The following is a 26,582-nucleotide window of genomic DNA, read 5'->3' on the forward strand; positions in this document are numbered from 1 at the left end:
ACATATGATAGAGGTGATTTTAATCTGACACAGAGGACATGACAGTTCATTCTCTTTACTTTCATTTTATTAAATGATTTCACTTCTGTAATAATCTGCTAATTGTCTTCTTTAAAAAGAGACCAACCTTAGGTCTGTATTCAAAAGCATTCATTCATTATAATAATTTAAGTTTGGATAGTGCACTTACTCTTGAATTTTCAAAAATGAGGATGAGTGTTAAGGGGTTAAACCCTGCTGTTGTTAAAAGCTAACAAAGAAATACATCAAGTAACAAAGAATCATAAGAAATCTGCATGTTAAAATACAGATATGACAAATATGGCTGAAATGTAATAAACCTCAGTAAGGTGCTGCTGTCTCCACATGTACAATAAGCTGACAGATGCTGGAAGAGAGAAAGAGAAAGCTGCAAAAAGCCACAGTCATGTCCGTCTGACATTTGTTGACCGTTTCAAGCACAGAGCTCCAGCAGCGTCCCATCATGCAGCTCTTCTCTGTGCTTTCTGCTGCTCATCTGTAGATCAGTGTGTGTGGTGGATCTGTGAGAGGAGTCCTCCTCTGTGGAGTAAACGCCAGAGTCTCCGCTGCCGTGTCGGCTGTGTGCGCTGGAGTCCAGATCTCCAGTGTCTGAGTGCTCATCCACCGCCACAGCGTCCAGCTCCACACGGACCATGACCAGCGGCTCACACACAGACTCTGGAGACTCAGGAGCCAGCAGCTGCGGCTTCTCTGAGTCACTTAACCACAGCTGAAGAGAGAGAGAGAGAGAGAGAGAGAGAGAGAGAGAGAGAGAGAGATCTTATATTTCTGTCATGACAACTCTCGGAGGGATTGGCATGGTAATGTACATGACAATGATGGCCGGAATAGATCTGCTACGCTGCTGTTGTGGCAGAGCAAGTACCGAGACTTGCTACTGCCAATACATCCATAACATGCTGCTGTGAACATGTAAGGAATACTGCTGCTGCACATATAACATGAATCCCCCCGTAGCAGATCTATACAGGTGGAGCTGGGGAAGGTGTAAGGTTTCTGAAGCACGCTGCAACTGCTAAAGCAAGCACTAGTCATATATATTGAGCAGCAGCTCACTGGCTGCTGATACAAAAAGTACCAATCAGCAGCGCCATGTAATATCATTATGTCAGACCGAGTTAGACCTATCAGAGTTTCATGCCATAACTTTGGATATATGAACACAGATAACTTGTTCACAATGAGATCAATAACATATTTAAATGATAGGGTGACCCCTTAAAGGGATAGTTCACCCCAAAATGAAAATTATGTCATTAATTACTCACCCTCATGTCGTTTCAAACCCGTAAGACCTTTGTTCATCTTCGGAACACAAATTAAGATATTTTTGATGAAATCAGAGAGCTGACCCTCCATAGACAGCAAATCAACTGAAATGTTCCCAGGTCCAGAAACATAGTAAATACATCGGTAAAACAGTCCATGTGACATCAGTGGCTCAACTTCAGTTTTGCGACGCTACGAGAAAACAAAAATAACAATTTACTCAACCATTCTTCTCCCAGAGTCACGTTGTCTGCCATTTTAGAGAGTATCACAATGCATACGCACGCTTTTGCCTCAGTGTAAACAGCACTTATTACATAGCGTTCGTCATGCGTGCGCCTTCCCCTCCAACGTAAACAACACTGATTATATCAAATACGTTCTTGGGTACTCTCCCAAAATGCCGGAAGACGGAGGAGAAGAATGGTTGAGTAAATTGTTATTTTTGTTTTCTGTGCACAAAAAAATTAAAAACGTATTCTCGTAGCAGCGCAAAACTGAAGTTGAAGTTGGGGTGTATCACCCAGTCTATGGTATTCTTCACCCACCTTCGCATTAAGGGTTTCTTTTCTACACTGTTTTTCTGGAGCATCCGGAGACGACGGCTCATTGCAGAACAGAGCAGGATGTTTCGTGGAGCTGGAGCAAATGTTTATCATCTTCAAGCACTGGAGTTTGTTCCACATCAAAGATTATCTATTACCACCTCCTCATCTTTATTTACAGTTAACAATTTGATAAACGCTTAACAAACGCTAGATCCATCTCAAATAAGACCTTTGTATTAAATAATTCTATCTCCATTCGGGAGCTGGACTTTTAGTTCGTGACAGAGCCTTTGCTCAATGCTGGCGATCTGGACGATTTATCTGAAAACTCTTTAACCACCATCGGGTAGAGGTGTAGGGGTTGCCGCTATATTTGATGGTCGTTTTAAATGTTGTTTATTAGCAGTACAAAATTATTCTAGCTTTGAGCTGCATCGGAGTTAAACGGTCCAGTTATCTGTGCACCTATAGACCACCCAAATATAAACTTTTTTTCAAGAATTCTCTGAGCAGTTGTAGCAAATTCTGAGAGGATCTTAATACTTGCTGTTGTCAATACACATCTGTTGTCTTTTAATGAGTCTATTGCAAAGCAGTTTTACATCTTATTGATTCATTTAATTTTACCCAGTTTGGTTGAAGTTCTACCCATAAACTTGATCATACTTTGGATTTGGTTTTATCTCTAGATGTTCCAGTGTATAATGTGAATATTGAGGATGCTTATTTTTCTGACCACAATCAAATTGTTTTTAATATCACTGTTTCTAATTCCTCTTTAAACTGTAAGCCACTAGGTCGGTATGTCTGTTCCATAAAACCTTCAACAGCCAGTGAGTTTTCAAAGGCCTATACATGATCTCCAGTACTGTGCAACTTAGGGTCCCTATTTTCTGGTCAGGGTTTAAATGTTTTAGAGTCAATGTTCAATTCCCTCTGTAAGGAAATCCTGGACACTTGCGCTCCATTCAAAATCTTTGGTGCAACATCTAATCCACAGCCATGGCTTAATAATGATACTCATGATCTCCGACAAGTGTGGAGAAAAGCAAAGAGGCAGTGGAAGAGATGAGCTGTGATATGACAGGTTGACAGATGTTATGATTAAATATCGGAAGGCAGTTAAAGCTGCAGTGCTAAAATATTTATCTGATCTTATTTATAGGAATCCTAGTAATCCTAAAGCATTATTTAAGACAACACACTCAGTTTTAAATCCTAGCACAACTACAGGAGTTGACATTACTCAGTCAACATGTGGAACCGTTTTTTATAAACAAAATTGAGGCTCTCAGAGCTAGCATTTCATCTCCTGACCTTATTCTTGATTATATTTCCCCACCTCCAATTGAACATGATTTGAGTGAGTTTGAACCGATATCATTATCCAGTCTGCCGGACTCAGTTCAGAATCAGCCCTTCTCAAAGTGTCTAATGACCTGTTCCTGGCCACAGATTCAGGAAAGTGTGTAATTTTGATTTTAATTGATCTGACAGCAGCATTTGACACTACAGCACACAATATTTATTTGGTATGTTTAAAGCCCTATTTGGACGGGACTAGTTTTCTCAAGAGGATCACTGAGTTTGCCGAAAAACCGTAGGTAATTTGCTCTGGAATTATTACAGAGATTGTGTGGGAAAAACAGATGTGGCAGATTTGGATGGGATTAAAATAGCAAAGTACATCTGTGAAACAAATTCCTCTAACGACACCCTGTAAAACTAGTCCTAAAACTAGTGTATTAACGTTAGTTCACTGAGCCGTAGTTCACTGACAAGCTATGCAATATCCCTTTCATTATCAAAGGTGATTCATCTGCGATAATGAAAGCGCTATCTCGTAGCTTGTCAGTGATCTACGGCTCTGTGTATTAAATACCGCTCCATTTGAAAGCAGGTGATGGAGATTTAGCGCTAATCACGGACCCGGCATTATTGACGAGATGCGCATGATCATCGCGTTCAAAATATCGCCCAGCCCTATCAGACACACAAGTTTCTTTGTGTATTTTACTTTCATTTTGTTACAAGTAGGCCAACAGTACCCCCTATTTCACGAGTTGACCCTTACATCTAATCTGATAGCAAACAGTAAGCATATTTTGGCTTGCTATCCTGGAGGAGGGCTCCGAGCCCGGAATATAGCCCAAACCCAGAGAACTCCTCCTATCACTAATATGGGATAAAAATAGATTAGGAGTGAGGAGTTGGGGTGGAGGAGGGATGCTGGAAAACTATCCTAGGACAAAGGTAGGTAGGCTGCATATACATGTATTGTGCTTGTTAGGATGGTTAGCTAAACGAGTTACACCTGAGCCAAATTGGTTGATTATCTGATTGTGCTCCTCCCGAACCTTGTTAATAAAACCATGTAAAGACAGCACCTTACTGGATGGGCATTAGGACCCCGGGAGAGGCTGTCGCTGCAGCACACGCTGGTGACTGTTGACTATCACACACCGAACGCATCATCTTGTAAACGTATTCTCAAATTAAATGCAGCGATCCAAAGCAGTGAATCTAATCATCAAGGCAAAAGTTTACTTCAAGAATGACCACACTGCTGGTGTGATCTAATCGCTAGGACACCCTGAGCACATGTGAGTTAATCCTCTTATTGGCATAATTTTTCATATTAGGCCGATTCCGATATTTACATTTTAAGTCATTATCGGACGATTCCGATATCTAGTAGATTGTATGAATGTGTTAGGTCCTGGTATGTAAAGCCAATGTGTGCTATATACACTTAACTGCATTTTATAGTGAGTGTACTCTTTTAATATATGACTAGAAGGACCAGGAGCACCCAGTTAAAGCAAAAAAAAACAAACAGCTGGAACAACAGAGAAGCAGCTAACACAAAGAGCTGGATGAGAAACAAATTAAAACAGAGGAAACTAACCCTAATCCTACTATATGCAGCAATAATGAGTCAGGAGACCATACATCTTACTGTACATGTAAAATATACAATTCATTCAGAACGGCTCTCTGCCAACACGGTCTTTATTCCTGAAGAGAGCTGATAAATGTATTTGGACAAACAGTTCATCTACACATAACTACTAAAATGTATAAACTGACCAGAGACTCATCAAATGTATTTAAAACCTTATGATATATATCATTTTTGAGTAGGGATGCAACGATTATAGATTTTGCTGGTACGATTATTGTCTGATGAATAATCACGGTTTTACGATTATGACGATTATTAGGCATTTATTCATTTCCCAACATTAATAATGTATAAAATCACATGAACACTCTTTAGATGTTAAAGTGTTATTTATTGCTGGCTTTTGAAACTGAAATAACACAGTAACCAACAATACAGCACAAAATAATAATAAACAAACAACAAAAAGTCCATCTCTTCCATTAGAATTAAAAAAGGTGACCGCTGCTCTGTAAACATCCATGACAGTATTTCTCTTTTGAAAATAATGAACGAAAGAACAATAGGTAAGTAAGTCCCATTTGTTAACATTAGTTAAAGCAGGTTAACATTAACTAAAAATGTGCAATAGCTAATTGTTGCAGTAGTTAATATTCTTTGTTAATGTTGATTAATAAAAAATACAACTATGTTAGTTAATGTTAGCTCCATTGAATTATATTAAGACAACTTTTGATTTTATAATGTATTATTAAAAGTTGAAATTAAGATAGCATTATTAATAAATGCAGTCATTGTTTTTTTCATGTTAACTAATGGAACTTGTGTTACTGAACAATAATAACGAATTAGTCGTTGATATATAGATTGATATCGTTGATATACTCTATTATAGATCAGTGGATGGGCCATGGTTTAGCTTAGAAAAATGTTTGAAAATAAATAGCTCATTAAGTCTTTAAGTAAGAATTATTTGATGCTATTGTGAAGACTAAAGCGAATATAAATATCTAAATGACTGAGTGTGAAACATTATTTACACAGTTTTAGGAAAGTAGCGCAGCTGATTTGTTTACTGGGTTACCGGGGGTAACGGCAGCGGCAGCGCCCTCTAGTGGCGAATGCGCGTCATTCAGCGCGTCTTCACTTTAACTCGCTCCGCTTTTCTTCTCATCTGTGCTCATTTAAATTAAACCGTTGCCTTTTTAAAGTTCTAAAGTAATCATATGAGGCTGCATCGCAATTTTTCCATAAATAAACAGAATAAATTAATACGTTTGTTATAGGCTACTGTATAAGTTAGGCTGTTTTGTATTTTTTTTTTTTTTTGTATTCGCACTTGTGCTGCTAAATACATTTTCCAGTTCGCACACATCTATTTTTAGTCGCAAATGCCAGTGAAATGCTCGCACTGTGGAGCCCTGCACACTACTATCGACAGGCATTTCTTTGGTGGAAATAAAGCTTTGCTGTTTAGTCCCTCTGTCACCAATGTAATTAGTGTAGTAGCCTCAGTGTCTCTGATAAGCAGCGCGTCATTTGAAGCTGGTGCACCACTAGCGTGACTTTGTTTTCATTTTGCACAAGCTGCAACAGTTCAGCTCCGTGCAACAGAAACACTCGGTTTTGCGAAACCTTTACGATTAATTAACCGTGACGTTTTAAAGCGCGGTTAATCGCGGAACCGGTTAATCGCTGCATCCCTATTTTTGAGCGGGGTATAAATGTTCTGTACCTCCTGAATGTGATCCGGGAGTTGAATGGCTGGGTAGAAGGTGTTCTTGAGGAGCGTAAACATCTTGTAAATGCAGAAGTACAGCAGCAGCACCAGCAGGAAGCACAGCAGCAGAGAAATCAGGAAGTACAGGACTATCTGCCAGTACGGCATCTGACCTGAAATCACACACAGCGTTCAGTCGTAATGTCACTGTATGTCACACTCACTCATTCGTCTGGGTTAAAGGGTTAGTTCACCCAAAAATGAAAATTCTGGATTGAAACAAAAATATCTTCATTTGTGTTCCAAAAATGAACGAAGGTCTTATGGGTTTGGAACGACATGAGGGCGAGTAATTAATTACAGAATTTTCATTTTTGGGTGAACTATCCTTTTAAACTCTCACAGAAGATTCACTTGCCATCATGAGTACCGACTCTGCCTTATGTAACATCATCCATACATGCAGGCTATAAATGCGGATGAATAAATAAATAAATGTGGATGAATAACCATGTCAATTATTTTAAAAATAACTCACAGGAATGAGCTATACATTTATTAAATTAATCATCATTTGCCCAAAATGGTAGCCTTTACTAGGTACAGTGCCAGATGTTTGAGGTTAAGTTGTGTAACTGGAGCAGTTTTTCTTTCTGTGGCTGCATGTTACATATTTTCTTCAATCTGACATGATGGACTTGTGTGTGTGACGGAGCTGCTGACCTTCAGTGCGTGTGCAGTGTGTGTCGCTGAAGACACTGCTCTTGTTATGGAAGTCATCACGGATCTCAAACAGCATCACTCTCACACAGTACCACGTCTGTCTGTCCAGCTCAGTCAGCATCACCACATTGTTCTTCGTCTCCAGAACTTCAGCCGTCTGCAGGGACAGTCAGAGCAGGAAATGATGTCACTCAGCAGTGCCATCTATACAGTAATACTGCACTGAAAACACACCAATCATGGCCGTAAAATAAGAAGGTCCGTTAACACGACTGAATGCATCAGGTATTCTGAAATAACAATGAACTATACTTTCACTGCACTTATTATTTCTGCCTAGATTAAAGATATTACTACTACTAGATTAGGACTTTGATCAGCATACACATTAACCCTCTGGGGTCAAAGACCGCACCGGTGCAGTCTGTCTCGTTTTTTCTTGATGACCGCAAAAAGAACTAAAAATCCTCATTGATTTTTGATCATACAGATAAGAATAAGGTATTGCTGGAAACTGCAAAGGGTCAACAAAACAGTGTGCTTCTGTAAAATAAAGAAAACCCGAGTGTGCTCTCTGCCGTCTCAGTCAACTTTTCTCACAGACACGTAAATAAAACATAATATAATACTAATCCCATGCAAAGGGCTTAAGCAGCATAAATAGACACTATTTGAGGCCCCTGCAGGGCTCTATAGGCCCTAGCCCGAGACGCTCAGGCCCCTTGTCCAACAGCTTATCAGATTTACCGGCCAGTCCAACCCGAGTCCAACCCGAGTCCAACCCGAGTCTTTTTTTTCCCTTCTCCCAAAACAGCTTGTACTACTGTTTCAGCTATTAAAATAGTTCAGTTCTGTATGTAATGGTAAAGTGATTATATTTAGTTAAATGTTTTTATTAAGTTCATTTAGAAAAATGTTTGGAGCATTTTTTGTTCGTTAAATGTATGTTTTTGTTTTTTAAGGTAATGACGTAGCGGCCGACAGTGAGTTGATCATAGCTTATAACATGTTTGATCAATTTAGCCTTCTCAAATCATCACGATTTTCCTAAAATAAAATCTATAAATATAAAACCATTCAAGCAAATCACAATGTTAGTTTAAACGTTTAACCTATATAAATGTGCGCTGTTAGACGCATATCCAATTGTTTGTGCAGAGAGGAGCTAAAGCGCGCTGATCAGGACATGGAGGCGCCAGCGCGATCACTTGCATTGGAAACAACTTAAAATACGCCGTCATTTTTTATCAAAGGTAAGAGTAATACATCTTTCGGAACTGTAAAGGGTCTACTTTTATTTGTGTGCACTCACAATATCAACAAAACGTTGTGCTTTTATAAAATAAAGAAAACAAACAGGATGCGCTTTCTGCCATCTCGGTCTTGAACAGGAGCACTTCACAAAAATGAACCGAAACTCAGCAAATACTTGCCTGGTCTTGTGTTGTTTAGGAGAAACAGGCCCGAGGCCTGGCCCGAGGGGGCGTAAATAAGTCTGGGCCTGTCGGGCCCGGGCTGAAATGCAGGGCTCTAATAGACATTGAAAGTGACGTGACGTGGCTAAGTATGGTATGAGCTTTCAGCGCGAGTGTGCACAGATACCTGAGGTTCTTCAGAGCGCCTCCAGTACTGGATGAGGTAGCTCAACCCATCCCCCAGCAAAGTTTTCATGGACTGGTTAGTGCTGCTCATAGGGTCGGTGATGATGATCTCTAGATCTCCTTTAACAGAGTTCAGCTTCACGCTGGGAGGACCTAAAACAGCTGAGAGCAGAAGAAAAGAGCCGGGGTCAGCATCACAGTGCCAGGAACAGACAGACAGACAGACAGACAGACAGACAGACAGACAGACAGACAGACAGACAGACAGACAGACAGACAGACAGACAGACAGACAGACAGACAGACAGACAGACAGACAGACAGACAGACAGACAGACAGACAGACAGACAGGGGCTGCGTTCCAGTTCCTTTTTTATGCCCTTCATTCTCTATCTTGCCTTCGTCTCGTCCACTCGGTTGTACGTCTTTGATTACGTTGCATGAGTGCCCACTACTGGCGGAACCCTTGGAAAGGGCTGAACTGGAATGTCCTAACCCCTTGATCACTTAGAACCCGCTATGGAGCTGGTTTATTGTTTACATTTTTCCCCTTATGAATTTGTTTGGTGCAGCATTCTATTAGGGCTGAGACGATACACTTATCTGCCGATTCAATACTATCCCGATACTTGTGTGCCGATTCAATATATATTGCGATAATTGAGTATCGCGATTATATAACTATTATGATTCGAAATTACAATTTGTGATTTTTGTTTGCTTAAAGACTAGACAATGGAAAATACTTGATCATACCCTTACAGAGACTGTAAATGAGTCATATTAACAAAAACAATGCATCACATCTTTCTGAACTTTTATTTCAGGAGCATACACATACGCAGTGTAACTATATATTTTAAAGAACCTTGAACCATAGAGTACCAAAACCCTGAACTTGCACATGAGTATAATAGTTAAAAGTTCAACAAAATGAGTAGAAAAACACTTTCTGAAATAAAATAAAGTGCTATGTTACTTTGGCTGCCAGGTTTTCACAGCAAAACCCACCAAATTGCTACTCAAAACTAGCCCAAAACAAGCCCAATCGTGTTTCGAGGGGGGTCCCCCAGTAAAAGTCGCATTACGGGGGGTAAAATATACATTTTTTGGCGGGATTCCCCTGTTAAAATTCGCACTCCAGGGGCGATCACGATACTGGGGTCGCTTCGACCCACGGACATGAAAAACAACCCACGGCAACAGTGTTAAAGTAGCCCAATTGGCAACACTGCCGTCATGGTTTTGCTTTCTCGCGCCAGCTTGAAACGTATATGACGTCATCTAATGCAGCGGCACTGCGCAAGAAGAGCGATCGTTGTATGACATCACCGCTCTGCATGCTTTGAATCGCTCTCGGGGTAGTTTGATGTCATACGCTGATCGTCTGCGCAGTGCTGCTTCAAATCTAACTCATCTATACATTTCGCCCTCTTTTGGAATAAAAGCGCTAACTACTCCCTACCACCTCTTAGGAAAAGTAAAATAATTAAATCTATTCTGAGATAACCCAATCGATTTTTTTTTAATCGTTTTAAAAGAATCGCGATAGGCGAATTGATTTTTTCTCCCACCCCTACATTCTATATGCATGTAGGTATGCTTGGGCTATTATAAATATTTTTATAAATAATTTATATATTATAGAGTTGTTTGGGGTGGGGATGAATTAAATGCGCTCTGCGATGACGTCATAATCGTGTTGCATTGTGGTCTATGGAGCAGTCTGAAGTGTGCATATGAAGCAGACTCGCTCACTTGGTCAAAATTGAGGGTCTGTCCATTTAAACTTCCCTCATGCACTTCACCAAGTGGTATGCACTTCAAAATGGCAGCGGGGATTCCCCTGAGGGGAAGTGCTTGGGGAAGTTCACGAGTGTGTGTCTAAAAGTGGAGTGGAACACAGCCAGGCTACTGAAGAACAGACAGACTACTGACAGACAGAGACAGCTCACCATGATCATCAGGACAGAATCTGATCTGGACCCAGCCGGAGGCCTGCTGTGACGTGTTGGCCCGCACACGCAGAAGACAACAGCAATTGTAATCCAGTTCAGCTCCAGTGAAATCACAGAGATGCTCCAAAACATTGACACACACCGATGTCCAGTACTTCTCATAATTGTTTTTCTGGGTCCGGAACTCTCTGTTGGAGGAAAGAACGACGTGAGTGCACTTGATCTGTCAGTAAAGCAGTGCTTCCCGACAGGGGTGTGTCTAAAGGGGTGGCACCGGCCCCCCTAAAAATATGCTTGGCCCCCCTTGTGCCCCCCCAACAGCGCAGACTGATCAGAGTATAACATCTGTGGTGTGGGAGCATTTACACTCTCATATGCTGCCACTAATGTCATACGCTAATCGGCAGCGTAGAGCGACACCTACTCTCTCTCTCTGTCTGGCTCACGGACAATTATTTCCTGAATATTTAACACCATTAAATTACAGTGCTGTCAATTTCACAGCTCAAACAGGAGAAGCACGATTTCACAGGCTACAGACGGCATCTCTGGTCATTGTAAGTATTAAATTATAATTCTAGGCCTATAATATACATATGTTGCCATGATGCACCAGCACCGCTTAAAATAGGAATCGTTGTGTTACGTTTCTTTCTGTCGTTTCAAAGATTAAAGGCACAATCACTTTCTCAAAGTCTGCAGTAACGTGGTAAACGCTAAAATGTGGGGTTTTGACAATGTTAGCGGAATTTTAAGACAATAGTAATCAGCTGTTTGTATTGAATAAACAAACGTTTTTGCGTGGTAGTCTTATATTTTTTATTTTCGTTTGCAATGTCCAAGAACAGCTTCACATTTAAATGATTTTGTCTTTAATCAGGTGAGAATATGGCTATTAAATATACTATTTGAGTAATATTGATGATTAAGTTAGAGTTTTTTTATTTTGACAGAATTGTGTGTAAAAAAAAAAAAATGACAAGGGGAGAAAGTGACTGGTTGTTGGTCCACCCTGTGCCACCCCATTTAAAAAAATCCTAGAATCGTCCTTGCTTCCCGAGTCTGTTCCTGGAGCCCCAGTGCTGTCTCCAAGTAAATATAACAAAGTATCCAAAAGTTACAGTATCCAACTGATTTATTCAATTCATGGGTTTAGGTATTATTTACACACAAAAGATGCAATAGATTGTTTTGATTCTGAACTCAAGAGAATCTGCCGTAAATAATGATGTGCCATTTTCCACGATTGGAGCATGTTTCATGAAATGACGAGCGTTAAAAACCATGAGAAAGTTATAACATGCGCCTTTAGGGTTTTAAGTGTGAAAACTCCATGAGGAATATCTTCACATTTAAATGACAGATCATAGTAAGAGTGGGCTAATTTTAATCAGGAGAATTCTTTTGAAAAGTCCATTTTCCTCGAACTATGCATGTTTCATTAAGTTATAAATGAAAAAACTATTTTTTTTAATTGAATGGTTTTATGTATGTGATAATGGAATACATTTTTATTATTATTATTATATTACAAATTTACAAAAACAAATTGGCATACAACTTGCCTTCAAAAAAAGCAATTATAAAAGGGGCTTAGACACGCACAGAAAACAAAGTAAATGGATAAAAAAAAAAATACAACCAGAAGATCTATCTATCTATCTATCTATCTATCTATCTATCTATCTATCATATTCAATCTTTAAACCATCCATATTAATAAATACAAATTAAACGGGATAAGAAATTATATTTATCAAATAAATCTAAGAAGATTCCATCTTTTTTATTTTGACAAAGTTTTTGAGTATTGTCTCAAATAATCCCAGAAGGCACTAGAATATTTACAAGCAAAAAAAAAAATAATTCTGTATTATCTGGAGATGAATTACAAAATTAATAATATTTCAAAATTAAATCTAAGCCTTAGGAACTCTCCAGAAGGGTAAATATCATATACAATTTTAAAGTGAGTTTCTTTAATTTTGGGGTGAACTGGACATTTTAAATATGAGGTTCTAAAACGTTTAAGCATTCGTTTTTTCAAAGAAAAGATCCAAATAATTTTTTACAGACCTTTAAGGAAACATGACATTGTTGACAATGTGTCTGATATAAATGTTTGTACATTTCTTACGTTTAAATTCAGTTGGTTCAAGATATAGTGACGGTAGAACTGGTGTAAACTGTCTATATAATAAATAACCTTTCATGATCATTTTAAGTCTTTGTCATTTATGGCTGAAATTACTGTGAAAAACTGTTTTGGATGGCATGCAAAACCATGTTTAAGAGTGAAAGCATTGTACTCCAGCACCTCTCCAGCATCATCAAAAAGATCCTTTAAAGACCAAATATTTCCACGAAACCAATCTTCATAAAAAAGGGATTTATTTCTATGGAGAATATACTTGTGTGTGCTAGTTTCCAATATGGCAAAACTTGTTGATGAAATGCAGATAATTTCAGTGGAAGTTTAGAAATATTGAAGTCATTTAAGTTCAAATTCGATGCCACCAAGTTTCTTAAATAAAGATGCTGGAATTTAAACCAAAAGCTCTCAGAATTGTATAAAAATGCTTGCAACCCATTTGAACTTCAACATGCCATTCATCTGTTCAAAATCAATGATGTTTAAACCACCCTGGTCATAGGATTTAACTATATCATTTTTCTTAAGATGATTCTTATTCTTCCAAATAAAATTATACAAGGAGCAATTAATTAATTTAGAAACAAACGAAGATGGAGCTAAAGTAAATGTTGGATAAATAGCCATATAAATACTCTACCAAAAATAGAAAGGTCTCTTTGTAACCAGTTGTTTAGAATTGTTTTGGCCTTTTTTAATTTTTCTAAGAAATTAAGCCTCACTGAATTTCTCGTAATTATAAAACCTAAATACTTAGTAGAATTTTGGACCGGAATGTTAAAGATTGCTGTGTGATCACAATTATGAATGGGCATAAGCTCACATTTGGACATATTTAAATGGAGACCTGACGCTTTAGTAAAAAAATTAACTAAAGAAATAGAAAGAGAAACTTGATCTGCATCCTATAAAAGATCATCTGCTCACTGACTAATACCAAAAGTCATGTTAAATACCTTCAACTTTTTAACACTTGAATCGTGATTAATTAAACGAGCCAACAGATCCGTTGCAATAATAAACATAAGAGGGGAGAGGTCCTGTCTTACACCACGGCCAATCATAAACCTTTTAGATGTACCAAACAAAAGTATTCATATCCCTGTAGATCATCCCTATAATATTTACAAATCTCTCTCCAAAACCAAAAGACTGAAGAGCATGAAATCAAAAAAGCTTTTGATATGTTAGAACACACTTTATTTAAGTCCATAAATAAAATAAAGCCATCATCTTCTATCCATTCACTATTTTCCAACAAATCCATAATCAATCTTATATTATTATGAATGGAGCGACCCGCCAAAAAAACCTGATTGAGATTCATTAATTACCTTATTTATATCTTTTTTAAATCTATTGGCAAAAACGTGTGAAAAAAATGGTGTAATCCGTATTTAACAAGGTTATCGGACGCAGATTATCTATATATCTAGAGTCTTTATTGGGTTTATAGTGACGTAATCAGCCCTCGTCTCTGTGTAGAGCTTAATGTGTCTTCAATAGATTGTAGGAAAGCTTCAAATAATAATTCTTTTAAATCATCCCAAATAAAATCTATAAAAAGTTAGAAGTTAGCCCATCAGGACCAGGTGATTTAATATGAGGTTTTTAACAGCTAAATCTATTTCCTCTATTTGCAAATCTTCAAAAAAAATAAAAATAATTTGCCATCAATATGAGGAATAAATTGTTGTATTTAAAAAAAACCAAATTACAATCTGTTTGAGAAAAATTGGATGAATACAAATCCTCATAAAACTTAAATTTTCATTACTTATTAATCTAGGGTCAGAAATTTCTGCATCGTCAATTATCAAAGACAATATAGCATTTTTAGAAATATGCAGTCTTCTGTCCCTCTTCAATCCACCTGGCTCTTGACCTAATATAGGCACCCTCTGCTTTTCTTATATATATATATATATATATATATAAGGGATGCTCTGATCGATCGGTCGGAGATCGGAATTGATGAATAATATTACATTTATCCTGCCTTTTGACGTTTGCTAACATTTTACTATAATTAATGGAAAGTTCTCTAATTTTAAATTTAAGGTATTTCCATCTATTTACATGAGGAAAATGTTGCATCCTTTGTAATTTTCTGAATTACATTTTTTATCTTATTACAAAAACTGTCATAAAACAGTAAATCCGCATTCATTTTCCAATAATCTTTCTTCTTTGAAATCTCAACTATTGGTTTAAATGAGATGGCAATACTACAATAGTCCATCAGCAGAGCATTCCTTCACATACTGCAAGTAATCACGTGATCTGACACAAGAACTGGAATTCATCCATGTATGCTGTTTGCAAGAGGGATTCAAATGTCTCCAGACTTAATTCTGAACATAACTGAGAAATCAGTGCATTAGGTTGAGTAGTATATTTAGATGGGTATCGATCAATAACCTCCTCTGGTACAATATTAAAATCTCCACCCAAAATAATATTATCAGTTGGATATAAAGTTCTTAACTCAACAATCCTATCTAGAAGCTCTGAGAACAAGCGCTGATTATGTGACGTAGCTATTATATATAGATTAATCAAAATAAAAAAGGCCTCTTCAATATTTAACGAGCACCACCCGATGCCCTTTCAAATCCACACGAGCTGGAATTATTTTTCCAGGACATTTGTTAAACAAAATCTCCACTCCTGAATGAGTAGTTCCATGACTAAGTACAATTGTTGATTATATATAATATATATATATATATATTTATATATATATTTGACTTTTGTAATATATTTTGACCGATTATATTACTACTGTATACTAAAATGCAAGTAATAACAATAATATTAATAATATAATTTTAAGGAATATCACACAACCAAGTTATTATTTTATTATTATTAATTTATACAGTTCCGTTGTGCAGCATCTTATCTGATAAAATTAAAATGCTTTTTTTTTGTACGGAATCCTAAAACACAGAATCCATTAAAAAATCAAAAAGGAAAACACATAATTTAGGGAAAAATTAAATGTATTTACTGGGGCCCTAAATTAAAAAGTAGGTCCTCTGTGGAATTTAATTGTGAACAAAGTTATGTTTCCCTTCATTGTCAAGGTCTAACAAACGTGGAAAGCATTTCCTTCCTCATTAATGGTAAATTAATATCATGATTAATATTGTGATATCATTTTCACAATCATCAGGATAACTATTTTCCTGGACTGGTAAAAACATTGAAAATGCTTGTAAGAAAACAGTAATGTATGTATATGTGACAATGATATTTCTTTATTTGGAGTTAAACAAGCAGCCCTTGAGACCGTTTTATCCCTTCAGGGAGCGCTCCCTCACAGAACGCTCGGTGACCCCTGGTGTGCCGAAACTAAACATCACTACAGACATTCTTTTATTCCCACTGCTGTAAGGCTTTTAAAGCTGGAAGATGTTATTATTTGTTCTGTTTGTGTGTTTTGTATGATGTTTACAAATTTTATTCAGCACCAATAATCGGCCTTTGGGCATATAATACATTTAAACCTTGAAGTTAGGAATAAAAATGCAATGTGTATAAAATGAATAAAAATGCAATGTGAAGCATAGAGTTGTTTTTCTTTGTTGCACCTGTCTGGGTTAATGTGTTGCAGCTCTATGAGGAATAGCTTTCGATCTGATCGACAGATTATGGTATATTTGGGCTCTTTTTCATCGGGAGAATTTTCTGAAAATAATGTGATTTGTCAAGATCTATGCACGTGTCATGAAGTTACGAGCTAAAACGCCACAGGACTACGTCTGATGTTTTTGCTAAGCTACATGTACTAATCCTTTTTTGTGTGTTATAGCTCTATGAGGGATATCTTTAGAGCCAAGCCATGGATTTGGGCTCTTTTTAATTGGGAGAATTTTCCGCAAATAATGACATGCCCTTTTTTATGATATATGCATGTTTTTGGAAGTTACGAGTGAAATCGCCACATGACCGCTACCTCAGATTGTTCTGCTAAGATACATGACGCCTGGGCAGTTTTATGTGCTATAAATTCATGAGGAATATCTTTAGATATAAATGACGGATTATACTGAGTTTGGCCTCTTTTTAATCCGGAGAATCTGCTCTAAATAATGATGCCTTAATAATGTTATTTTTCCATGATCTGAGCATGTTTTATAAAGTTAAATTATTGTGATATGGGTCTGGGGGTGACTTGCTCAAGTCCCAAACAATTATGTTTGTTTTATTCTATTCGATGAGCCCTTTCAAATCACATATGACTATCTGAGCTGTATGATGTTATTGACATATCAGAGAACATGGCACACAAAAAAAATTGTTTTATAAAATTATGAAAACATTTGTCATTTATTAGCAAATAACTCGGCACTACTTTCGAGTAGTCTTTAATTAAAGTGGTTACATGCATTGTAAAGCTCTAAGCTTTCAAATGTTATCAATTTTTTTGTTGATCAAGGCAGTGGTTTGAGAAATATGATTAGTAATATTTTCACAGAGGGGACGTCCGGTATAGAGGGACTTCTCAGCACTTATTAAGAGCTGATCAAAATAATGAATTCAAAAGCTGAGATTATAAGATTTAAAATGATACCTACTTTATTCCATTCAGGGAGTGCTTAGTAATTTGATTAATTTTTTTTGTGCGGACACCTCGGGTTTAAAGGGTTAAGTTAAAGTCGTGACGTATTGTCAAGTATGGTGACCCCTACTCGAAATTGGTGCTCTGCGTTTAACCCATCCAAGTACACACACACAGCAGTGAGTAGTGAACAAATGCACACACACACACACACACACACACACACCGTGAACACACACCCGGAGCAGTGGGCATTTATGCTGCAGCGTCCGGGGAGCAGTTGGGGGTTTGGTGTCTTGCTCAAGGGCACCTCAGTCGTGGTATTGAGGGTGGAGAGAGCGCTGGACATTCACTCCCCCCACCTACAATCCCTGCCGGCCCGAGACTCAAACCCACAACCTTTGGATTACGAGTCCAACTCTCTAACCATTAGGCCACGACTTCCCCCCGACTTCTCTAACCATTAGGCCACGACTTCCCCTTAATAAAGCCTGAGCACAATTAAACACATTTCTCCCTCATTTCTTACAGCTGTAATGCAAAAATGATATAGGTTACTGTAACAATCCTCTTGGTAGTATTCATTGTACTGTCTTTAATTTCCGATGATTTTCATTCACTCATTTCTGCAATACAGTAACAATGAGAATAAAAACAAAACGCTATAATCAGAAATTTGGAGGCCAAAAATGTGTAGGCCTAATTTTCTTATCTGCTAAATTATATTTAGCAGATATTTTCCTTAGTATTTTGAGATGAAAATTAAACCTGACGGTAGAAGCGTTTACACAGTAAGATGGACTGTTTTAACTATAATGTGTCACACATTAGACCGTGATCATATGCTTGGCCTAAATCTCCTCAAACTATCCATTACAGTGTTTGTGATGTCTTATGACCTGTTTCTTCACTTTAAGACGAAGGCTCTTACCGTATAAACTGTGCAGTGAAGGTGACGGTCTGGTCGGCCGGGGTCTCGTGAGGCCAGTCCCAGCGCAGCACATATCGGGTGTTGAGCGAGTCCATGCTGACGTTCTCAGGATGCCTCAGATGTCCAAATCCTGCCAGACACACAGAGACACAAAGTTTCTGTTTCTGCAGGGTTGATCATTATAACTGTATTCTGCTCCACAGCTCTCCAGACTCGTCTTCATAAGCAGCAGTGTGCAGGGCTGACAGCTTCACTGATGTAATCACACAGCCCTAAACCTGATTACATTTTCACTTATGACCTCATGGATGTCATTTAGTGTGAAATACTGCATGCATTCAAGAACAGACAGAGAAGTTTCAAACAAGAGCAACAGAGTGCATTCATAAATTTAACATTTACAGTTACAGATTCTTATAATCCATTCGTGGCCTTATTTTTAATGTGTCCCACAGATTGGTTAAAATGCATAACTGCAGTGTTTTAATCTCTGTATGTGTCTTTATGACCAGTCTACATGAAGTGATTAAAGCTTTATTTTAGGTTTGACTGTGTTTAACCACAGTAGCTGTCTGTGTGTCGTGCCACAACAATTTCTGGTTTTAGCTCAGTATCTCAGCTCCCTGAAACAAACACCCATCTCTAGAGCACATCTGAAGACATGTTCATATAGAAATATTGTGTTCCTTAGACGAGGCTGTAAAGATCCAGACGGCTCAGGGTTTAGAGTTTGTAATGAGAAGGGTTCGAGTCTCAGAAGTGATGTTGCGTTAGGGAGGATCAAGAGAAGTCTAGAGCACAGCTGAGAAACTCTTTCAGTTCCTCTGATGGTCTAATCTTGGTTATTCACAGCAATATTACAGATAAATATTACTGTAGGAATGTGTGTCAGTACTACGCAACGTTCATTAACATTAACACTGAGTGATACTATTTCAAAGTGATTTATGTCATTATGTCAGCCGTCCAATCAGTGAAGGAGGGGCGGGACAAATACTACACTGACCAATCATCCTACTTGTACAAAAACCGAACAACAATGGAAGTTAATTTGGCTGGTTACTTAATTTTTATATTCAATAATATTATTTAAAGTGAGATACTACTGATATGTTACTGTCATGGATCATAGCAACCAAAGCATTCAAGCGCCACCAACTGGCCGTTTTCAGAAGAGCAGCTGGCATTTTTTCAGCTGGCTAAAAACTCTTTGGTGGACACACTTTATTAAATATTTACTGTTAGGCTTATTGCCTATTAGTCTTTATTGCATTTATGTAAAATACTGGAGCCAAACCTGAGAAGGAAGTCCAGAATATTTCACTGAGTTCCTGGACACGTAACTCATGGAGTTATAATTCATGAGTGTTCACACGCACCCCATTTACAACAAATTGGAAAGTCTTCAGAAACGTTTCGATGACATTTTTATTTCATCTTATCTGTAAGCACAGGGCTGCTTTGATGACAGCGGTCACTGGGGAAACCACTATATTCTGTAGCTCCAGAATCAATGTGCATTTTCAATAAGCCCGTTTGTTGACAGTATATTCTGATTTATGGAGTGATAAAAAAATTAAAATAATAAATCCCCAGGTACAGACCAGTGTGAAAATCAACCTATAACTTTACACAGCAAACACGCAGAATTGTAAATTTGAAAGTTAATGTGCCTGCTAAAAGTTCAAACAAGACAGTACGTTTTTATATCTGTGTGTGTGTGTGTGTGTATATACATACACACATACGGTATCTCACAGAAGTGAGTACACCCCTCACATTTTTGTAAATATTTTATTATATCTTTTCATGTGACAACACTGAAGAAATGACACTTTGCTACAATGACAGTAGTGAGTGTACAGCTTGTATAACAGAGTAAATTTGCTGTCCCCTCAAAATAACAACACAACCATTAATGTCTAAACCGCTGGCCACAAAAGTGAGTACACCCCTAAGTGAAAATGTCCAAAATGGGCCCAATTTCTCTCCCCGGTATCATGTGATTCGTTAGTGTTACAAGGTCTCAGGTGTGAATGAGGAGCAGGTGTTAAATTTGGTGTTATCACTCTCACTCTCTCATACTGGTCACTGGAAGTTCAACATGGCACCTCATGGCAAAGAACTCGGAGGATCTGAAAAAAAGAATTGTTGCTCTACATAAAGATGGCGTAGGCTATAAGAAGATTAGACCCTGAAACGGAGCTGCAGCACGGTGGCCAAGACCATACAGCGGTTTAACAGGACAGGTTCCACTCAGAACAGGCCTCGCCATGGTCGAACGAAGAAGTTGAGTGCACGTGCTCCGCGTCATGTCCAGAGGTTGTGTTTGGGAAATAGACGTATGAGTGCTGCCAGCATTGCTGCAGACGCTGAAGGGGTCAGGGGTCAGCCTGTCAGTGCTCAGACCATACGCCGCACACTGCATCAAATTGGTCTGCATGGCTGTCGTCCCAGAAGGAAGCCTCTTCTAAAGATGATGCACAAGAAAGCCCACAAACAGTTTGCTGAAGACAAGCAGACTAAGGACATGGATTACTGGAACCATGTCTTGTGGTCTGATGAGACCAAGATAATCTTATTTGGTTCAGACGGTGTCAAGCGTGTGTGGCGGCAACCAGGTGAGGAGTACAAAGACAAGTGTGTCTTGCCTACAGTCAAGCATGGTGGTGAGAGAGTCATGGTCTGGGGCTGCATGAGTGCTGCCGGCACTGGGGGGCTACAGTTCATTGAGGGAACCATGAATGCCAACATTTACTGTGACATACTGAAGCAGAGACTGGGCCGAAGGGCAGTATTCCAACATGATAACAACCCCAAACACACCTCCAAGACGACCACTGCCTTGCTAAAGAAGCTGAGGGTAAAGGTGATGGACTGGCCAAGCATGTCTCCAGACCTAAACCCTACTGAGCATCTGTGGGGCGTCCTCAAACAGAAGGTGGAGGAGCACAAGCTCTCTAACATCCACCAGCTCCGTGATGTCGTCATAGAGGAGTGGAAGAGGACTCCAGTGAAGCTGTGAAGCTCTGGTGAACTCCATGCCCAAGAGGGGTAAGGCAATGCTGGAAAATAATGCTGGCCACACAAAATATTGACACTTTGGGCCCAATTTGGACATTTTCACTTAGGGGTGTACTCACTTTTGTGGCCAGCGGTTTAGACATTAATGGTTGTGTTGTTATTTTGAGGGGACAGCAAATTTACTCTGTTATACAAGCTGTACACTCACTACTGTCATTGTAGCAAAGTGTCATTTCTTCAGTGTTGTCACATGAAAAGATATAATAAAATATTTACAAAAATGTGAGGGGTGTACTCACTTCTGTGAGATACTCATATATACATATATTTTAGTGCTGTCAATCGATTAAAAAATGTAATCACGTTAATCACAGTCCTGGACTGTGATTAATCACGATTAATCGCAAATTTAAAATACTAAGATTTACCTGTAAATGTGTTGAAATAAAGGAATGCATGGCAAACTAGTTTAAGGAAACAGAGCCTTTCACATCTCCGCCAGGTATGAGACATAATCCATAATCCTATTCTTTTGTTTTAATTCAGCAATTATCATCCTTTATACCGGCAATAAAACCTTTACCAAGCCACATCGCTTCAATCCCAGTACACATTTACCCAACTATTATCAAAAGTATTTCTAATTAAATACAAAAAAACATTTTCTTGCGACCTTACATGAAGTATTATGATACATTTCATTATGAAGAAGATTTGGAGCTGTTCTGCAGGTGCATTAGAGCTAACATTAGCATCATGCTACATAAGACAATATCAATCAATCAAAACCAACAAAAGAGTAATAATATGCAAGCCTCCTGCTGGCAGAGAATTAATATGCATATATGCAGCCACAAATAAAGTCCAAGTCTGTGGGAAACACTGGTAATGTAACAGGCAACCACTCGTTATTTGTTTTCTGTGCCTTTCTGAATACTGATTCACGATTCAGCCCAAAGGACGTCACACAATGTAACGTAGGCCTAACATAAGACATAACATTGTATGTTATGTAATGTTATTTTAGGTTACATTTTCACTGTCTTTTTGGCTTGTTGTTTCTGATTGTACTTTAACCCCAAGGGGGCAATCCAGATCAAATCCCAGAAGGCAAAATCAAAACAAAATAAAGTTAGGGCAATGGCTATCAGTGAGCGCTGAGTGTAAATAGCAATTAGATTCCATTTATACTAATAAGTGCAAATAAATATTTATAGCTATTTTGTACTATTAGCTATTTTTATACTATAAGTGCAAATAGCATATTTTCTTAGCAATAGATACTATTTACACTAAGGGCAAATAGCAAGATTTTCTGCTATTTATGCTAGGCTATTTATTGCAAATAGTGGCAATTATCTGCACCTCAGTATTGTAGTACATTATAAAACCGTATGCAATTATTGAGTGTAAATTAGTTTTAATTATTATAAGACATTATAATATTATACGCACATTCTCGTGGTCGGTCCTTAAGGTCTTGTGACCTGGACCTTCTAACTATCCCTAGAACACGTCTCAAGACAAAAGGTGGTTTTTGTGCTGTGGCTCCAAGGCTCTGGAACTCTCTTCCTCTAACACTGAGCACAATGGGCTCTGTAGACGCTTTTAAAGGACACACCTCTTTGAACAAGCTTTTAATTAACAGTACAGTTTGGCTGCTATTAAATTTCTGAGATATTCAGTCTCTAATTTGTTTTGTTTTTACGTTTGTATTTTTGATTGAATGTATGTTTGATTTGTTTTACTGATAGTGTTGTAAAGCACTTTGTGACTCCTTGTCTGTGAAAGGTGCTATATAAATAAATTTTACTTAATTCAATTTATTAAATGGATGCCACCTTATTGGGACAATAAAGCCCTCCCTACACCTACCCGATACTTTATTTTCAACTTTTTGATAATTTCCTTAATTTTTATTGAATAAAATGCCTTTCTGATGCGATATGAGATTTGAAAAGGGAGAAAAAAAGTTTGGTAAAAGGCGGGCTCGAACTCGGGTCGATCACATCAAAAAGCATGCGCCTTACATCTACACCACTGACATTGATGCTATATGGGTGTCTTTTTGTTGACTAACTTAATCGCACGTTAGTGGGCAGAGTTAATAGCCTTTGCCAACAAGGCGGGCTGTTCGCACTCAGTGTAAATGACACTCCGTAAAATTGGAACTTGTTTTGAACAATTTCATCTGCATCGATTTAAATCGTAAATCTGATTTTTTGTGAAAAAATCTGGGATTTTTTTTAGGCCATATCGCCCAGCCCTACTTTTATACTAAGAAATTAATTTCCTGACAGTTTGTATGATTCAGTGGGCTTTATAACACTTTTAATTGTCAAGAAATTACTTCTCTTTAACAGTTTTGGTTCAACATACTTACGCCTACCTGTTGATCAAAACTTGCCTTAAACTTACACCAGAAATGTTTATTTAGTAACTTTCAGGAGGGTGTACTCATTTTTGCAACAAAACATTTTATCACTTTAATCAGAAAATTGTATTTTCCTGAATAATTGTAACATTCTTCTTTGGTAACTGATCAAACAGACTTGCTGGAATATTATCTCTCTAAAGAACCTAAATATGTCTTCTAAGTAAAGAGTAATTGCTGAATTTGTTAAGTTTCAGAGGAGGTGTTCTAATTTATGCTGTGCTCTGTATACATTTTGGGTTACACTTTATTTGGATAGTAGAAAAGTGGACTAAAGTGGACTAACTATAAGTAACTTTGTAACAATGTGTCAACTACATGTCTACTAACTCTCAGTAGTGCATACTTGCAAAGTTTCTGATAGTCAGTATGTTGTGGATCCATCAAAATAAAGTGTTAGCAGATATTAAGCAGACAGTCTACTAATACTCTAATGACTGATAGTTGACATGTAGTTGCAAAGTTACTTCCTGTTAGTAGAATGTCTAAAGTGGACTATCAAAAACATTTGGTAACAATTTTTGACATTTTGCAAGCCCTGCACCTGTTAAACAAACACACCTGAACAAGCTCATCAAGGTCTTCAGGACCACTACAAATAGAAAAGTGTGTTTAAGCCAGCTTGGAGCTAAATTCTGCAGGACAGAGATTAGGTCCCCTGTAGCAAACACTTATAATAGGAATCAGAAGTGAAAGAAAATAGCATTTTAAAGTGTGAAAACAAACCTGCAAAGAGACATAAGGAGGGTTAGCCGTTACTGCTAAAGAAAGTTTTAGCTCACGCGGTCAACTGCTATCCTCCATCAACCCCACAAGCTTTGAAGTTCAGCTACTGCTACTCGCCTGGACTCAACCTATTGTCTTCGCTCTAATATATGGACCACCACATCTGGCGAAAGGTTTTATTGAAGAATTTCCTGAGTTTGTAGGGGATCTTATCACTACACATGATCGGATTCTTCTTTTGGGAGATTTTAATGTCCATGTATGCTGTCCTTCGAAACAACTAGCGGCAGAGTTTTTGAATGTGATTGACTCTTTTAATCTGCTGCAATGGGTTAAAAAACTACACATAATCAAGGTCACACTTTGGACTTAACATTGTCTTTTGGTTTGTCTATAATTGATACTGAAGTGATCGACTCTCCCATTTCTGATCATTTTCCTATCATGTTCAAAATGTCTCTCCCTGTAATCCCTCATAAAACTGCCTCTGATAGAAGACCGAGTTTATTCACCACGGTTCTGCGAGGCCTTTACTGAACGCTACAATGAACACAGTTCTTCTGTATCCCTTGAGTTTTTAGTATCTGAACATTCTGAATCTTTAAACACTGTATGGTTGGAGATATTAAATGCTATTGCACCTTATAGGTCTCTAAAGCCAAAGCGTAAATCAGAGCCTTGGATAGATCAAGATATTCGTTCACTGAAACAATCATGTAGGATAGCAGAAAGAAAATGAAAAAAACAAACTGCAAATATCTTTTAATATATTTAAAAACTGTTTATCGTTATACCAGAGAGCTGTTAAGAAGGCCAAGTCTCTCTATTTTTCTAATTTGATCGAGAAACATCATCAGACTCCTAGAGTTCTTTTTTCTGTTAGAAATTCGGTACTAAATCCTTCTGTACAGACTTTCCAAAATCCTACCAGTGCATTATGTGAAGATTTCTTGAATCATTTTGGGGACAAAATTAATATGGCATTCTTCGGTGCATTAAGTGACTTCTTCATGGGATTGATCAGTGATGCACACAGTATATGCTGTCTGTTTTGTTACAGCAGAATATAAAGTAAAAGAGAAACAATCCAGAGATACAGCGACTGAGAAGAGCGCGTGCCACATTCATTACCACGTCACATTAAAACAAAGAGCGTTACGTCATCCTCCTGACGTCAAACTGAAAGATGAGGATTATTTACAGCAAATCTCGAAATGATTAGTTTCGGTGTTTTTGAGTGGAAATTCCTCAAACTGGAAGCGCCTCCCATGATCTAAAGAGCAGCAGACACGTTAGGAGGAAGCTGGATATAGAGCATAGGCTGCTTGTTTTCTAGTCGAGAAGTTAAAGCTGCTGAATCAGAGTCAGAATGAGCTTTATTGGCCAGGTATGTTTACACATACAAGGAATTTGTTGTAGTGACAGAAGCTCCACAGTGCAACAGAGAGACAGCAACAGGACAGGACACGGATAGTAAAAGAATAATATACAAATAGGCAATGAAAGAGTAAAAGCTTCTTCTGTGACGCAGCGAATGCATGACAACAGATGAAACCAAACAACGATTAAAACTAGCTCCGATTAAACAGAAGCGTTCGAGTCATGAGTATTGATAATAACAGTATGCAGAATGTAGAGTGACTAAGCTCAGTGATCATGAACATACAGAGATATTTACTGTCAGAGGAGCTCGGACTCACCCGCGGACGCTTTCAGCTGCAGAAGCAGAGAACAGACGCAGAAGCAGAGAAGCGCCCTCATGTCTCAGCATTGCGCTGCTGCTCCGTTTCTTTCGCTTCTGCTCGTGGCCATAACACAGGAAGTGGAGCCTCAGTCATGCGGAAGTGATGTTCGATGGCTCAGCTGTTGCGAAAGTACAAGGTGTGTTCTCACACGATAAACAGAATAAAGCAAAGCAAGGAGTGTTCTTCTGACACAGGTGGCCACAGCTGCTCTCACATCAGCAGCAGTATGGAAGGCC

General features: G+C 38.2%; 1 protein-coding gene across 1 annotated transcript; it reads right to left on the reverse strand.

Moving 5' to 3' along the window:
* On the reverse strand, nt 1-26,582 carry LOC306875704 (interferon alpha/beta receptor 1a-like). The gene is made up of 7 exons (XM_079426406.1): nt 26,302-26,582; nt 18,418-18,547; nt 10,765-10,955; nt 8,810-8,970; nt 7,208-7,364; nt 6,500-6,657; nt 1-751 (listed from the first exon to the last, which is right to left on the reverse strand). Exons 1-7 carry the CDS (start codon nt 26,360-26,362, stop codon nt 455-457), a joined length of 1,155 nt encoding a protein of 384 aa, XP_079282532.1. The 5' UTR covers nt 26,363-26,582; the 3' UTR covers nt 1-454.

The sequence above is a fragment of the Barbus barbus genome (genome assembly GCF_936440315.1).
Source record: "Barbus barbus genome assembly, chromosome: 10".
Classification (NCBI taxonomy): domain Eukaryota; kingdom Metazoa; phylum Chordata; class Actinopteri; order Cypriniformes; family Cyprinidae; genus Barbus; species Barbus barbus.

Coding starts and splice junctions, on each gene's coding strand:
- LOC306875704 (XM_079426406.1), bottom strand. CDS start 26,362: ATGAGGGCGCTTCTCTGCTTCTGCGTCTGTTCTCTGCTTCTGCAGCTG. Junction 18,548..26,301: donor GCAGCTGAAAGCGTCCGCGG/GTGAGTCCGAGC, acceptor TGTGTCTGGCAG/GATTTGGACATCTGAGGCAT. Junction 6,658..7,207: donor ACACTGCACACGCACTGAAG/GTCAGCAGCTCC, acceptor GTGTGATTTCAG/GTCAGATGCCGTACTGGCAG.